Here is a 15,560-nt window from a genome sequence, read left to right as displayed (position 1 = left end):
CCCCGAAATTTTCAGATCAATCTAATAACCCATAGTTGGGTTGCTGCAACTAAATTGGTAATTATAAGGAAATTTTGCAGTTTTTGGTCATTATCTTGAACAGTATGAATGATAAAGATTAATTGTAATCAGCAAATATGTTCGGCAAAGTAAGATCTACAAATAAGTTTATATGACCAAAATTGTCAATTGACCCCTTAAAGAGTTATTGCACTTCAAGGACAATTTTACACAATTTGTTTATCATGTTTTCTAAATTTAAAAAATCTTCTCTAAACCAATTCCAACCAAACTTGAGCTGAATGATTATTAGGGTGTGTAGAATAAATTTTGTGTTTTATTTTCTGTTTCGTCAAAAAACATGGCCGCCATGGCTCAAAATAGAACATAGGGGTAAAATGCAGTTTTTGGCTAATATTTCAAAAACCAAAGCAGTTAGAGCAAATCTGACAAGGGATGTAAGTGTTAATAAAGTAAAATTCTATCAGCTCCAAAATTTTTAGATGAATCTAATAACCCATTTTTGGGTAGCTGCCGCTAAATTGGTAATTTTAAGGAAGTTTTGCAGTTTTTAACCGGATTTTTGTGACAAAAATGTCGGTTATTGAATTGGGGATGTATGGCGGGCGGCCGGGCGGCAATTTAATGTTGTCCGTGCATTAACTCATGAACTGTTCAACCAAAGCTTTTACAATTTTAATATGTTATTACTGACAACTATACGCAGGTCAAGTTCAATAATGGCGATTTTGACTTTTACCGTTCAGGAGTTATGGTTCTTGAAAGATTGAAAAATGGAGTTTCAGTCGTGTCCGTGCATTTAGGCATGAACTGTTCTACCAAAGCTTCCCAAATTTTTATATGTTGTTACTAATGACAGAATGGAGGTCAAGTTCAATAATGACGAATTTGACTTTTACTGTTCAGGAGTTATGGTTCTTGAAAGATTGAAAAATGGAGTTTCCAGTCGTGTCCGTGCATTTAGGCATGAACTGTTCTACCAAAGCTTCCCAAATTTTAATATGTTGTTAATAATGACAGAATGGAGGTCAAGTTCAATAATGACGAATTTGACTTTTACCGTTCAGGAGTTATGGTTCTTGAAAGAATGAAAAATGGAGTTTCCAGTCGTGTCCGTGCATTTAGGCATGAATTGTTCTACCAAAGCTTCCCAAATTTTAATATGTTGTTAATAATGACAGAATGGAGGTCAAGTTCAATAATGACGATTTTGACTTTTATCGTTCAGGAGTTATGGTTCTTGAAAGAATGAAAAATGGTGTTTCCCGTTGTGTCCGTGCATTTAGGCATGAACTATTGAACCAAAGCTTTTGAAATTTTAATATGTTGTTACTGATGACAAAATAGAGGTCAAGTTCAATAATGACGATTTTGACTTTTACCGTTCAGGAGTTATGGTTCTTGAAAGATCGTAAAATGGCGTTTCCATTCACGTTGTTGCATTTACTCATGAACCATTCAATCTAAGCTTTTCAAATTTTAATATGTTGATACTGATGACAAAATGGAGGTCAAATTTGATATTGACGATTTTCACTTTCACCATTCATCAGTAATGGTTCTTGTGATATTGCCAGGACACAAATAAATGTTAACCCTTAGACTGCTGCATTGATTTCTATTGTACTTTTGTGTAATGCTGAGTAAAATTTTAATCACTGATGAAATAAACATGTTCACTTACAATTGCTGTATCTTTGTAAATATTGAATATTCATCAATAAAAGTTATATAAAAAAGTATTGTTAGATTCTGTATTTTTAATTTATTTTATTTTTGTGTGAGTCTCTGGTCATGTTTTACCTGTACAGGTGCGAAAATAGGTAAACAAAGGTAAACTTATTTTTTCATGTTTTATTAAACGATCCATCAATGTAAAAGTATCCATGACTTCAGAATTGTACCAATATAGTTTAAAATCTCTTTTAAGAACTAAGTTCCATTGTGATTATCAAAAAATAAAAGTTTCTTCTCAGACCAACGGCCTTTTTTATGCAAATATTTTCCGGTATTTTCCTCCAACTTTCACTGCGCCGACTTTTACTTCCATGTACAAATATATTTACACGACAAGTTCATTTTTAAAGCTTTCATCAATATATAATCTTGACAAACTTAAAGTTCGGGTCTATCGATGTTAGTCAATATTGATTCACATTTGAAAGGCGAAAAGATAAACATCGCAAATCCTGTTTCATGTCATCCATTTTGAACAATGTCTGGGAATCCCCGTAATTCTCGCTTTAAAAGTCTTCTGTTTGCAGTTTTGATAGAATACTTCCATTTCTGTCTATTATATCTTCAGTTCTCGTCCAAATCTTTTTAATCATCCGCCGCTGTTAAATAGTTATCATTGAAATACTTCTGAACGTGTTGGCCATTTCTCCAAACAATGTCCGCCATTTTGTCACTTTTTTCATCAAAAATTTTCACTTTCGGTTTATCGCTTATACCTGATTAAAAGTCAAGAGACACTCGAAAGAACGCAGATTTTAAGCCAATCAGAATCCATACAAGTTGAAACTGCCGCAATCTCATGAATATTGACTCCGCCCATTCCATGGTAACTGTGTAAACAAACGAGTACGGAAAACGACTATAGTCGCGAGTAGCAGTAGCGGACTGTCTTATCGGAACGACAATAGTCGCGCGTAGCAGTCTAAGGGTTAATAAATCTGGTTTGCTGTCGTTGTGACAGCCTCTTGTTGGTTATTATCTTATATAGTATTAATGATAAAGATATACTGTAAATAGCAGATATGTGCAGCAAAGTAAGATCTACAAATAAGTACATATGACCAAAATTGTCAATTGACCCCTTAAAGATTTATTGCTCTTTAAGGACAATTTTACACAATTTGTTTATCATGTTTTCTAACATTAAAAAATCTTCTCCTCTAAAATTACTACTGAACCAATTCCAACCAAATTTAAGCTGAATGATCCTTGGGTATCTAGAATAAAGTTTGTGTTTTATTTTCTGTTTCGTCAAAAAACTTTTTAACTTGCTTTTGAAGAAAGTATGACAAAAACTGCATTTTCAAACACTTATTAATATACATTGAAAATAATATCAAGTTTTTTCGTTTCTTTTTCAATGCATTATTTTAACATTGTCACAGATATAGCTGTTGTATTTTATGCTGAAATAAAATATGCATGCATCACAATTGTTTGAAACCAATCAAAATTATGGATTCTAATTATGTAATATGCATATAATGTAATTATTGCTCAATAATTAGCAAACTGTTTTAAATCTCTAAGGAACTACAATAAAAACAGGATCATAGGTCCAGGAAGTGTCAACCTATATGAAACTACTTAACAGTTCTGCTCATTTACACACTGGTCATTGTACTGGTATGGAGTGAAAAGTGGGAAGGGGTGGGGGCTGAATTGACTAGGTTCAAGTTCCAACATTGTTCAATATAATCAGCCAAGTCTTAATCTTGAGATCTCAGTTTTCTTGTGATCTCAGTTATTATTATTTTTTCAGATTGATAATAATTGCAGAGAAACAGATTGTTTATGATAAATTTCCTATACCTTTAATCAATCGACTTGAAAAACATTTCTTGTCACTAAAGAACATGCTAACACCAGCTCAGTTAGAATTAGCAGACAAACTTCAGGCATGGGCACAACATTTTTGTGAGGTTAAAGTTCCTGCATACATGAGAAATATGAAAGACAAGTAAGTTAAAATTTTAAGTTACAACTCTGCTATACTGTGGAGTTGTTTATTATTATTCATAATACATTAAAGTGAACCACACATTTAATATTCAACAAAATACAAATATCTGCTTATATGTAGAACTTGTCAAAATCATGAGTACATCATGTAACCTTAAAAAATTACAATTTTTTCCTACCCTTAATCACCAATAAGATTTCATTACTGTAAAAGTAGAAATTTTCACGAAGGATTTAATTTCGTTTATTTTCGTGGAAAAAATACATCATCCAAATTAAAACCTCCATGAAAATTTAATCTAGATATAATATCATTTCCATTTACTGAAAACCACGAATTAAATCCTCTTGAAATATTAAAAAAAGAGACAAAACCGTGAAAGTTTAACCCGACGAAAACTAATGTTTCTACAGTATATATAAGTGTTGTTTATATTTTTATATGTCTTGCTTTTGTTTAGAATGTATTATGCATTACAAATGTGTTGATTTTTGTGATTAATTAACAACACAGAGATGTCAGTATATATTCAAGAAACTGCTGAGATATATACATGGTTTTTATCCCCAATTGGAACTTTAAAAACATCATCATAACACCTGTTACTATGTGACATAGTCAAAAACTAAACACTAAAGAATGTCAAAGCCTCACAGAGCAAATATAATGATCGATGTGCATTCGTCAATAATACATTTTCTAAAATATAGTAACGTAAATTGTGTGATACTTCAAATACATAAATTTAATGTTTTAAGGTGGTACCTAACACTACAGGGAGATAACTCTGTAAAATCAGCTAAACGTTTTAATTACATTGGGATCTTAAGGGAATATTAAGATTCAAAATTAGTGTTTGTCAAACTGCTATATAACCAGTGTATTTTTTCTGTTAAATGGTTGGTTCAAATTTTGAGAATTTTTTATATTTTTGTCAAAGGGTCAAAGTAGATACTTTGTCAAAATTTTATGAAAATTAAACGAGCCAAATTAATTTTAGTGAATGTGTTAAGTACCACCTTAAAGTGTTATTATAAATTATTGCATACACAATAAAAACTAGTTTCATTAGCAAATTACAAAAATCCTTCATGAAGGCAAAACATGATGGGTTGGGTTTTTCATAAAAAAATTTAAAAAAAAAAAGACACAAACACATACAAACACAAGACATGAAATCTGAATACTCGGCCCTGGGTTGGGGATTGGAATGTCACAGTATATACCCTGTATGAATAACATGTAATATTTGTGCAATAAATGCACATTTTACCTGTCCAAAAACATAGTTCTAACATGTTTGGACATAAACAGCATTTAAATGTATATTTGTGGAGAAAATTTCGTGCTTATTTTGATTTTTAATTTAAGGAAGAACGTAAAAAAGATAGGAGATGCTTTTATGGGATACAATGCTGATACTTGTGCTGCCATTATACTACACGTCTGTCAGGAGAAAAGATGTAATGATGAAGCTATATCACAAATTGAAAAGGAGGTAGGATACATATGATAAATAAATATATTTAACACTTAAAATGTTTATATTTCATTGTTCAAAGGCTTAAACCACTGGTCCAAACAATACGGTTATTCTGTTTATTTCTGTTCATCTGCGACACATTTTCCTCACATTTTTATCCATATTACAAGTTGAACTTATAGATTCATGAAACTAGGAACCAACTTAAATAATTTTTAGGAAGTAATTTATTTTCACGACTTTTTGCGCAAATTTAAATCTTCTTGAATTTGTTTAACTGGGATTTTTCCTAATTTAATCACCACTAGTAATACTCTCGCAAAAGTAAATAGCCATGAAGTGGACCAGATAGAGCTAAATGCGAAATAAAGTATCCTTGAAAATACTATAGGGTTATTGAATGAATATTGGGGAATTTTGTCCTGAGTAGAAATTTATATTGCACGAGCTTGTGAGTGCAACATATGTTCTACGAGGGACAATATTCCCCAATACTCATGCAATAATCCTTTTATTGTATAGCAATATAATATTTGACAGTAAAAATTGGTTTAAACTTAGATTTTGTCGTTTGTCGAATTTTGAAATTTATTGCACTAGTGCAATATTGGAATTTATTGCACGCTAACTTTTGGTTGCTTTCTGTGGGAAATATTATATTGCTATGCATTAACCCTTTCGCAGATGAGTCCCGGTTTACCGGGATTCACGCTTCAGACAACTGACGATGAGTCCCGTTTTACCGGGATCGGAATACATCTTTTATGTTTCCCGCTCAAAACAGTGCAAACATGAGTTATCTTTCTTTTGATGAATACCCGGATGAAAGTGTAAACATGGCGCTTCCGTTTGTTGAAAACCGTGTCAAAATCAGACGAAATTTACGAAATTTACGAGAATTTTAAATGAGGGAACATTTTTTTTGAAAGAATATGGAAGAATTGAGGCCAAACAAGTATACTTTTTTGACGTAAAATGTCGTTTTATGTAAAAAACACTTGGAATGGACATCGTTCAGTGTGAGGAATTTTGGAGGAATTTGTACAGCCTCATCAAAATTTTCAAAATTTTGCCGTTTATGGTTTAAAAATTACGATTTGGGGTCTAAAAGCAGAATTTTGAGAATTTCACCTAGATAATGCCGAAAATTTGAAAATTTGAATATTTTATGAAGAAAAAAATATCAAAACATGAACAAAACTGTAAACATGGTGTTAGTGAATGAAATAAATACACAAATAACTACAAACAAGTTTTTATTGACATTTATTATGAAGATCTCCCACTTGAGTAATAGTAGCCAGGGAAGCCATGATCGTCTCAGAGTAGCTTCTCTCTGGGCAGCAATCGGTGAAAGGGTTAATATGGTTTACAGTATACTGGCTCAACTTCATCTAGTTATGCATACCAAGAGATTTGAGTTCAGTTCCTTCAATGTTCTCTGTCCAGTTTGCTGAAATATTATTTCTACTGGTGCAGCAAAGCCAAATCAGTTCATCTGTGGAAGAATTTAGTAAGGGTTTTGTAAAATGACAAAAATAGCTGACTTTAAAATTCTCCAGATATACAAAGATTACATTCATTAAGATATAAAACATCACTTCAGACACATAAAATATTATTTTTTCTGTGAAACTGATTTATCCATATCTAGAAAAGGACACTAATTGCTGTTTAGATAAGATTTATTTTAAGTAATTTTCCTTTGAATGTTTTTAACATATCAAACATATTTCAGATTCTTCGTGATGCCCAGTCTATACTTTTATGGTGTGCCACTCCTGCAGCAGTTTGGCAACTTGATGATAAACGGGTGTTCAATACTTATTTCACAGAGCAACACCATGACAGTCTAGCTAATTACCTCCATTACAAGATGGTGACTGTAAACAAAGGCAGTATATATGCACAGGTACATATGCAAATGTTTGTTTGATTCTGCTCATTATAACAAAAAAATAGCTCATCAGATATTAGATTATTTTCAAACTTTCAGAAAATGTCTAATTTTGTTTAACCCTTTCAATACTACACAAAAAAAAATAGAAAAATGGCTGCTGCTGCTGCATTTTTTTGTGATCATTCATTAGAGCAGTATATGCCTTTTCAGACTGCTGTATCTTTTTTATTATGAGAGATACAGAGAAAGTTATGTCATGAAAAATTGCTCAGGAGAGTATGAATTGTAATTTAAGGCAGTTATTTCAGTAATTTTTTTTATCAAGTTACCTGCATTTTCAGGTAATTAACAGGTAAAAGGTGTAATTTATAACATTTGTGTTGAATTTTGAATAAAAACTACTTTTAGTCTTCATATATTTTTTTGTTTTATCTGCTATATAATAAAGAAGACACCAATTGCTAGATTCCGTAGCGTATTGCACCATGCACAATGTATTATGTAATCGTGGCACAAATCAGTGGCTCAGTCCTCAAAATTTTCAGTCAACCTCCGTTTTCCCCCCTTTTTCTACGTCTAGTATTGATCGATCAAATCATATTTCCCACACTAATTAAATGTAATAAACACATTGAGATAATAAGAACCTTTTAACTAATCCTCGTTGTTAGTTTCACCATAGAAATGCTGAAATATTTCCATACTACAGCTTTGTTTCCGATTTCCGCCATGGCATTTGCATTTGTCAAAATATTTGTTTTTATTTTCCTTCAATTTTCCTTCTACTGCATGATTTTACAATAAAAATTGCCGGAATTTCAAGCGCAAATGAGACCTTGTATATCCTTGATTCATACAAGGAAAAATTAGAGAGGACCCGAATGGTTTAAGAGTCCTGATGAAAAATTCATTGTCATAGCAGCATATGCCGTGTATAGCGTTGAAAGGGTTAATTGAAAAAATATGCTAATTATATGCAAATCATTAATACTTTGAGGCTGGTATCAAAGTCCAAAGCCCGTAATTTCAGGAAAAAATTATCAGAGCAGAACGAAACTTAAATTTGATTTGTAACTTATCATGGTTAACTCACATACCAAAAATCAGCCCAATATCTGAAGGTGTTTAAAAAAAAACTCTGTATAATGGTTTGTTGCCGAATGACGGAATGACGGAACTTTCGGAATTACTTAAAAACAAAATTAAATGATGTTTTGTTAATATTTCAGATAACAACACATTCTACACTAATGTCAACAACAGACATTGAGAACCTGTGCCTGTTTATACCCATACACAAAAGGAATGTAAAATTACTGAGGCTACAGTCTTTTGGTACAGAACAACAGTTCAACAGAAAAATCAAGTACAAATTGCTTTAAAAAAATTTATGATTTTTCAATATTTAACAAGGGATAATAAATTTAAAGACTCATTCAAAACATGTTCCATGACAGTAGTCTTTATATTGATCTGTTCTGGAGTTTACATGATGTATTATGGTATACTGTTGTCTATCTATCGTCCATCTGTCGTCAACATGTTGGACAATATCTCGTTAAAATTTTTTGCTAAGTGCAGTCTGATATGACTCCAGAGTCCAACCCTGAACAGTTGGGGCAAATTTAGACACAATATTCAATATTGATACTGTCTTTTGATTATGATCAAATTTTGACACCATAAAGATATCGGACACAAAATAAATGTGGTCAAAGATCTTCCAAACCTATTGCACAATTAATACTGTGCAATTGAAGATTTCTTCTTGAAACTTTTCAAAAATTTGAAATTTGAACAATTTTGAGAAAAAAATATGAACCCCTTTAAAAAAATGCCCCCCCCCCTAAGCTGTTTGAACCCCCATTAGAGTTATTACCTCCAAGCTCAATCCCAGCCTTTCCTTTGTAGTATGGAACCTTGTAGTACAATGTAAGAGAGATCCATACACTTTAAAAAAACACAAGTTATTGTATGTAAACTACAGAAATGCTTGTTTTTGGCCCTTAATTCTTCGCCTGTTGGCACCATAACCCCCGAAATGAATCCCAACCTTCAACTTGTGGTTTTAAACATTGATGTACAGTTTCTTAACAATGAAAATACTTATACACAAGTTATTATTCTGAAACTAGAAAAATGCTCATTTTGGGCCCGTAATTCCAAAATCAATCCCAACCTTCTTTTTGTGGTATTGAACCTTTTTAAAAAATTTCATAGAGATAGAAAAAAATCTGACAAATCTATTGAACAATATTGTGCAATTGAAGATTTCTTCTTGAAACTTTTCGAAAATTGTAACTTTAAAAAATTGGGAAAAAAAATGGAAAAAAATCCCCCCCCCCCCCCACCACCACATTTTGAACCCCCCTTGGAGCAATTATGTCCAAACTCAATCCTATTACTTTATAGTATGGAACCTTGTAGTTCAATTTTGGAGAGGTCCATACACTTAAAAACAAGTTATTGTCTGGAAACTAGAAAGAAATGCTTGTTTTGGCCCTTTTTTGTCCTTAATTCCTGCATGTTTGGGGAAATTATCCCGGAAACTACAAAAATGCTTGTTTTTGGCGCCTTTTTGGCCCTTAATTCCTCAACTGTTGGCACCATAACCCCCAAAATGAATCCCAACTTTGTACTTGTAGTATCAAACATTGTCGTACAATTTCAGAACAATTCAAATACTTATACACAAGTTACTATCCTGAAACTAGAAAAATGGTTGTTTTGGGCCCCCTTTGTGGCCCCTAATTCCAAAACAACTTGGACCATCATCCCCACAATCAATACCAACCTTCCTTTTGTGGTATTGAACCTTCTGAAAACATTTCATAGAGATCCTCTTAGTTATTGTATGGAAACCAAATGTGTCTTAGAACTACAATACAGACGTGGCAGACAACAACGTCATCATAGCATTATACGAACCCCAAAAAAATATTTGTGGTCATATAGATTATAACATTTTAATCAATTTGTATGAAAGTTTGGTGAATTGTTTATATCTATTGACATGAGCACTCTTTCAATTTTTATAAATTTTAGCAGTGGTGAGTGCATGTTAGACACCTACTTTCTATTTGTTACTACTTTGTAACATAATTGGAGTATGCTTACCGTGGACATAATGCCTACAATCTTGTTTGTTTTTATGCCTCACCTACAATAGCAGAGGGGCAATATGTTTTCTGGTCTGTCTCCATTGTCCGTTTGTTCATCCTTTGATCTGTTTGTTCTTCAGGTTAAAGTTTTTAGTCAACACGATAGTTTTTGATGCAGTTGAAAACCAATCACTTTGAACACATGTTCACTATGATATAATCTTTCTAATTTAAATGCATATTGGATTTTTGACCCCAATTTCATGGTCCACTGAACATAAAAAATGATAGTACGAGTTTCAGGTTAAATTACTTGATTTATTTCACTTCACTGGGCAGGGTTTAACCTGTTTGCTTATTTAAGACCAGTCCATCTATAAACTCATCGATGAAGTGTCCAGTTATTCATCCCATATCAAACACTCAGTTCATCTTTATATCCGTTTGGTGACACTGATAGGTGATTAGAAATCAATTATAATTATAACGGCCATTCCCCTTATCACGCACATCTTAAAATAGATTGTCTTTTGCAAATTTAAACGTAAGCTCCATCCGATCATTTGAAGTAAACAAATAAATACATGTATATAGTTCTTCTATCAAATAGATGTATTAAACACAATTTAAAAGGGTTTGTTGAATAACACTTGCAGTCAGATTTAAAGATTATTCTGTACTTTCAGATCCTTTTTTGACTACACAACAACATCTGATAGCTTACTAATAGTACAATGTTATTGTGGAGACCAGAATGGTGACCTGATTGCCTGTGCTAGGAACACGGTTCAGGATGAGCTACAACAAGTTATAGAGGAACGGCAGTATGCCATCCATGTGGTATTCCTGATTCAACTTCCAGGTATAGCTGGAGGCTGTTTTACTGGATTTCAGGTTAGAGTTTTAGTATCTATACTATTTAACAAGATGACCTCATTTTGTGTGTTGCTTCTCTTCCTTCCGCAATAAATTAATCATCATGCCTCTGTGTCCTATGGAAACCATGCATAGTCGCATTTGTCATTTATTCTTATGATAATTCAGTTAGGATTATTTTGGGAGAAAAACGAAAAAAAGGCGTCCAGATATTGTTTCCATCATCAGACCAACTTTTAGTCATCGACTTCCTTTCTTTAAACAGGTATGAATCGCCAGTCTAGAACGGTGCACTTCTAATACATAATAGGATGGCTGATGCACTGTATACAAATATACACCTGTGCACCCACTAAAAACTCATATTAACACACAAAGGAAAGTGACACTAATCCACCAATTCATGCGTATATATACATTTTGTACATACATATAGGCAAGATTTCTGGTTTTTAACTTTTAATCATAATTTTCATGACTATTCGGGGAAAGGACAATTATTTTCGCGTTATGATTATACTCCCAATAACATATAGATACTCTCTATATGATATAGCAGTGAACACCGTGGAGATGCAACTTGGAATTGATAGTTAATAGCAAATATAATATACGTTCATGAAACGTGGAAATCAAGGAATTTAATAGAAAACAAAAAAAATAACGGACTTTTGAAAAAGGGGGATGGCTTAACATAATTGTCCTGTCTCCAAGTACCTATGACTTTTCAGTGGCGGATCCGGAATTTTCATAAATGGGGCCCACTGACTGCCAAAGAGGGGGCCCCTTACAAGTCATGCTTCAATGATTCCCTATAAAAAAAAATCAGAAAAGGGGTGGGGCGGGCACCCTGAAAAACCCTCTGCAGTTTTGTTACCTTTTCTGAAATTCTCCAGAAAATATTTTACAAAAATTCATCCTACAACACTTTACAGGTGTAATACCACCAAATCATGGTACGTCACATCCAGTTGTATACGAAAATAGGTCGAAAAAAAAAAATATTCCGTTGAATTTGACAGTTGTAGGTAATTAATCCTACATTTTATTGCAGTAAAAGATTTCTGTGTCATAAACATATGTCTTGGGTATTTCTAAGCACCATTATTTTTTTATTTGGGATTTCTATAGAATATTTTGTAATCTTTAGGTTACATGGTGACTAAACCTTGTACACAGATAAAATAAGGGGAGAAATTTGATTGGTTAACTTCCAGTGATGGTTATTTTCTTATATGCAATGAAATGTTATGTGAATTTTTTTCTATAGTGCTGGACAGGATAAAACTTTACTCATGCCAAGTATTCTTTATTTGAAACAAAGATAAATTCTACACATTTTTTTGAAAAGTGCAAATATAACAAAGACTAATAGGGGAAAATCAAAGGGGGAATTTACACCTTACATACTTTCAACCAAGCTCTTAATGTCGCCATTTCATGGGTGTGTTCTAGTTAGTGTGAAAACAAGAAGGGTAAATTTAATGAAGACAGCAACCAAACATTACAACATTACCAAACATTAAGAGGTTAAATAAGGTCTTAATTGTGTACTTCTCTTATATGCTTGATTTGGAACACTTTATCAGTATCTGATCTTTTCCAATATTTTACTCTTAAACTTAAGAAAAAAGAAAAAAAAGAGAGAAAAAAAGAAGATAGATACCAACACAGATACAGTATTACTAACAAAGCAGACCACTCAATAATAGGACATAGTGGAAATATAGATTATTTAAGGAATGACTGTAATATTTTTTTCTGTCTATTTGAAATAACATAAAAAAAATTGGTGCACACTGAATAACGCTCGTAGCGGGTTATTTAGCAGTGTGCACCAAATTTTTTATGATTTTTTTCGAATAGACAGAAAAAATATTACAGTCATTCCTTATAATTTAATTCTAAATTCCATTTTAAACCGTAGAAAACCATGAAAAAACCGTTGATGACGTCACGGTCACATGACTAAATTATGTCTATGGGCTCATAACAAAATAACGTCAGCCAGTCAGAAGATGCGTTACATCCAAAATTAAATTATTGTTATTTGTCAAGAAGGGGAAATCATGGTAAAAAAAAAAGACAAAATATTCTAAGAAACTAAAATCAAAATTAAATGTTTATCAAGGTAAGATTTTTATCAAATGTTGTTTCAGATATTATCAATTTATTAAAATATTTGATTTTTTTTTAGTGTGGACTTTGGCATTCTGTTCACATAGATGATATTTATCCTCCTCCTGAAGATATACCCTGCGTAGCTAATTCCAATCAGAACTGAAACGCTGAAAGAAACATTTATTTATTTAAGAAAAGACTGGTAAAAAATTGCTTTTGGCATACCTTTCCTACAATGCTGGCATTGAGAGGACCTTCAGCATATGCTAAAACAAGATATTAACAGACAACAGTAGTAAAGGCTACCAAGTCAGCTCGTACTTTTTAAATTGCACAATATTCCAAAACCAGTACATTTAAAAGTTTTGAGAGAGTGTATTAGTTTATATTATATCACAGTGTAAAATGTACAGTGCTATAGGTAAAATTGTAGTACACATATTTTAAAATTGGTATTATTGTTTGTAATTTTTTTTATCTATAATTTATTAAATGATAATGTTTTATATAAATTGATTGATTAAGCAATATCATAACTGTTTGTTCAATTTTGATTTTTTATATATTTGGAACATGCTGTAATGAGATAACTTCTGTCAAAATGTGCATCATGTTATATTATAGGGTTATTGCATGAATATTGGGGAATATTGTCCCGAGTAGAATTTTATATTGCACGAGCTTGCTAGTGCAATATATGTTCTACGAGGGACAATATTCTCCAATATTCATGCAATAACCCTTTTATTGTATAGCAATATAATATTTCAAAGTAAAAATTGGTTTATACTAAGATTTTATCGTTGATGACGTCATGAATTTTTACGATTTATTGCACTAGTGCAATATTAGAATTTATTGCACGCTAACTTTTGGTTACTTTCTGTGGGAAATATTATATTGCTATACAATAAATCTGTATGTTGAATCCGTATTTTCTGGAACTGATTGTTGTGATTATTACATGTATCAGCCTCTTTTTGTGTTTGAATCTAAAGTAAAACAATGTAATTTGACAGCTCTTGGTTTATTTATATTCCATACTTGTCTTTAGTCCCCTAAACCTAAGTCAGGTATATTACAATCATCAGTAATAAAAATTAAAGGACCAATGATACTTCATGCAAGACCAGAAGTGCTTACTGAATGACATGCTGTGTTGATCTATGAATTGCCAGTTTACAAGGTATCAGTTCACAGGATGACAAACCACCATACTCAGATACATGATTCTGACTATTTTCTTTCTTTGATCCTTAAATGCAGATTGTTGAGCAGTAGAGAGGCAAATTTTAAAGCAATTGGTTTTGCTCCAGACCTTGATCTAACCAACAACTTCCAACAATTATATTTTATAGGTTACCACAAGACCACTGCAGAGTTTACAAATAATAAGATAATTAATTGATTGTAGGTTGCTTAACGTCCAGTGGCAAAATATTTCAGGCATATTCAGGACGAAATGCATAGCAAAGTGGCACTTAAATGCACAGTTTATTTTTTTTAAGCTCAGCATTGTTTCATACAGTTCAATGGATCACTCATGTACTGTTAACAAACATAACAACTCATAATATATAAAACGAATCATAAGAAAACAAATCACTACATGATCCCAAAAACAATTTAAACATGAATAAAATAAACTATCAACTAGTTGTACATAATAATTATTTCATGCATAATCAGGATAATATGTCATGTATGAGAAAATAATGTTTGTCTTTTTTTATTTTGATTAGTAGATATTTTACTATAAATTACGAAATTAATGTGAATTTTTAATGCATGCTAAAAATGTGACAGGATGTGACATTGCAATAATAATAAAATCCCTGCCACAGTACAGCAGACCACTGCAACCACTAACATGAGACTCCTCCCAACCCCTAACAACAGAGTCCTCCCAACCCCCAACAACAGACTCTTCCCAACTCCTAACAACAGACTCTTCACAACCCCTAACAACAGAGTCTGCCCAACCCCTCAAAAAATCTCTTCCCAACCCCTCACAAAAATCTCTTCCCAACCCCTAACAACAATCTTTTCCCTACCCCTAACAACAATCTCTTCCCTACCCCTAACAACAGACTCCACCCTTACCCTATCAACAGACTCCATCCAACCCCTAATACAACTGACTCCTCCAACAAAATAGACTTACAAAGATAAACAATAACAAACAACATTTGACCTAGGTAAAATTACTAAAGGTATAGACACAAAATGTGGTATGGTTAAAATAGTTTTATACGTCTATTTGGATTATATGTTGTTAAAGTAAAACATCATTTGTATTATGTTTCACAAAATGTTGAGGGTATTTTAATCTCAGAATACTTTAATGGGACGGAAACA

General features: G+C 32.3%; 1 protein-coding gene across 1 annotated transcript in view; it reads left to right on the top strand.

Moving 5' to 3' along the window:
* LOC139492174 (E3 ubiquitin-protein ligase rnf213-alpha-like) overlaps positions 1–13,508 on the top strand; it is an 87,285-nt gene extending 73,777 nt beyond the window's left edge. The window contains exons 39-44 of the mRNA XM_071280338.1: positions 3,521–3,718; positions 5,093–5,219; positions 6,943–7,116; positions 8,334–8,470; positions 10,892–11,099; positions 13,279–13,508. Of these exons, the coding sequence (XP_071136439.1) occupies positions 3,521–3,718; positions 5,093–5,219; positions 6,943–7,116; positions 8,334–8,470; positions 10,892–11,099; positions 13,279–13,365 (931 nt within the window). The 3' untranslated portion in view covers positions 13,366–13,508. The remainder of the gene's footprint in view (positions 1–3,520; positions 3,719–5,092; positions 5,220–6,942; positions 7,117–8,333; positions 8,471–10,891; positions 11,100–13,278) is intronic.
* Positions 13,509–15,560: the final 2,052 nt, after the last annotated feature.

Source organism: Mytilus edulis, chromosome 10, assembly GCF_963676685.1.
Source record: "Mytilus edulis chromosome 10, xbMytEdul2.2, whole genome shotgun sequence".
Classification (NCBI taxonomy): domain Eukaryota; kingdom Metazoa; phylum Mollusca; class Bivalvia; order Mytilida; family Mytilidae; genus Mytilus; species Mytilus edulis.
This window is presented reverse-complemented; position numbering and strand designations above follow the sequence as displayed.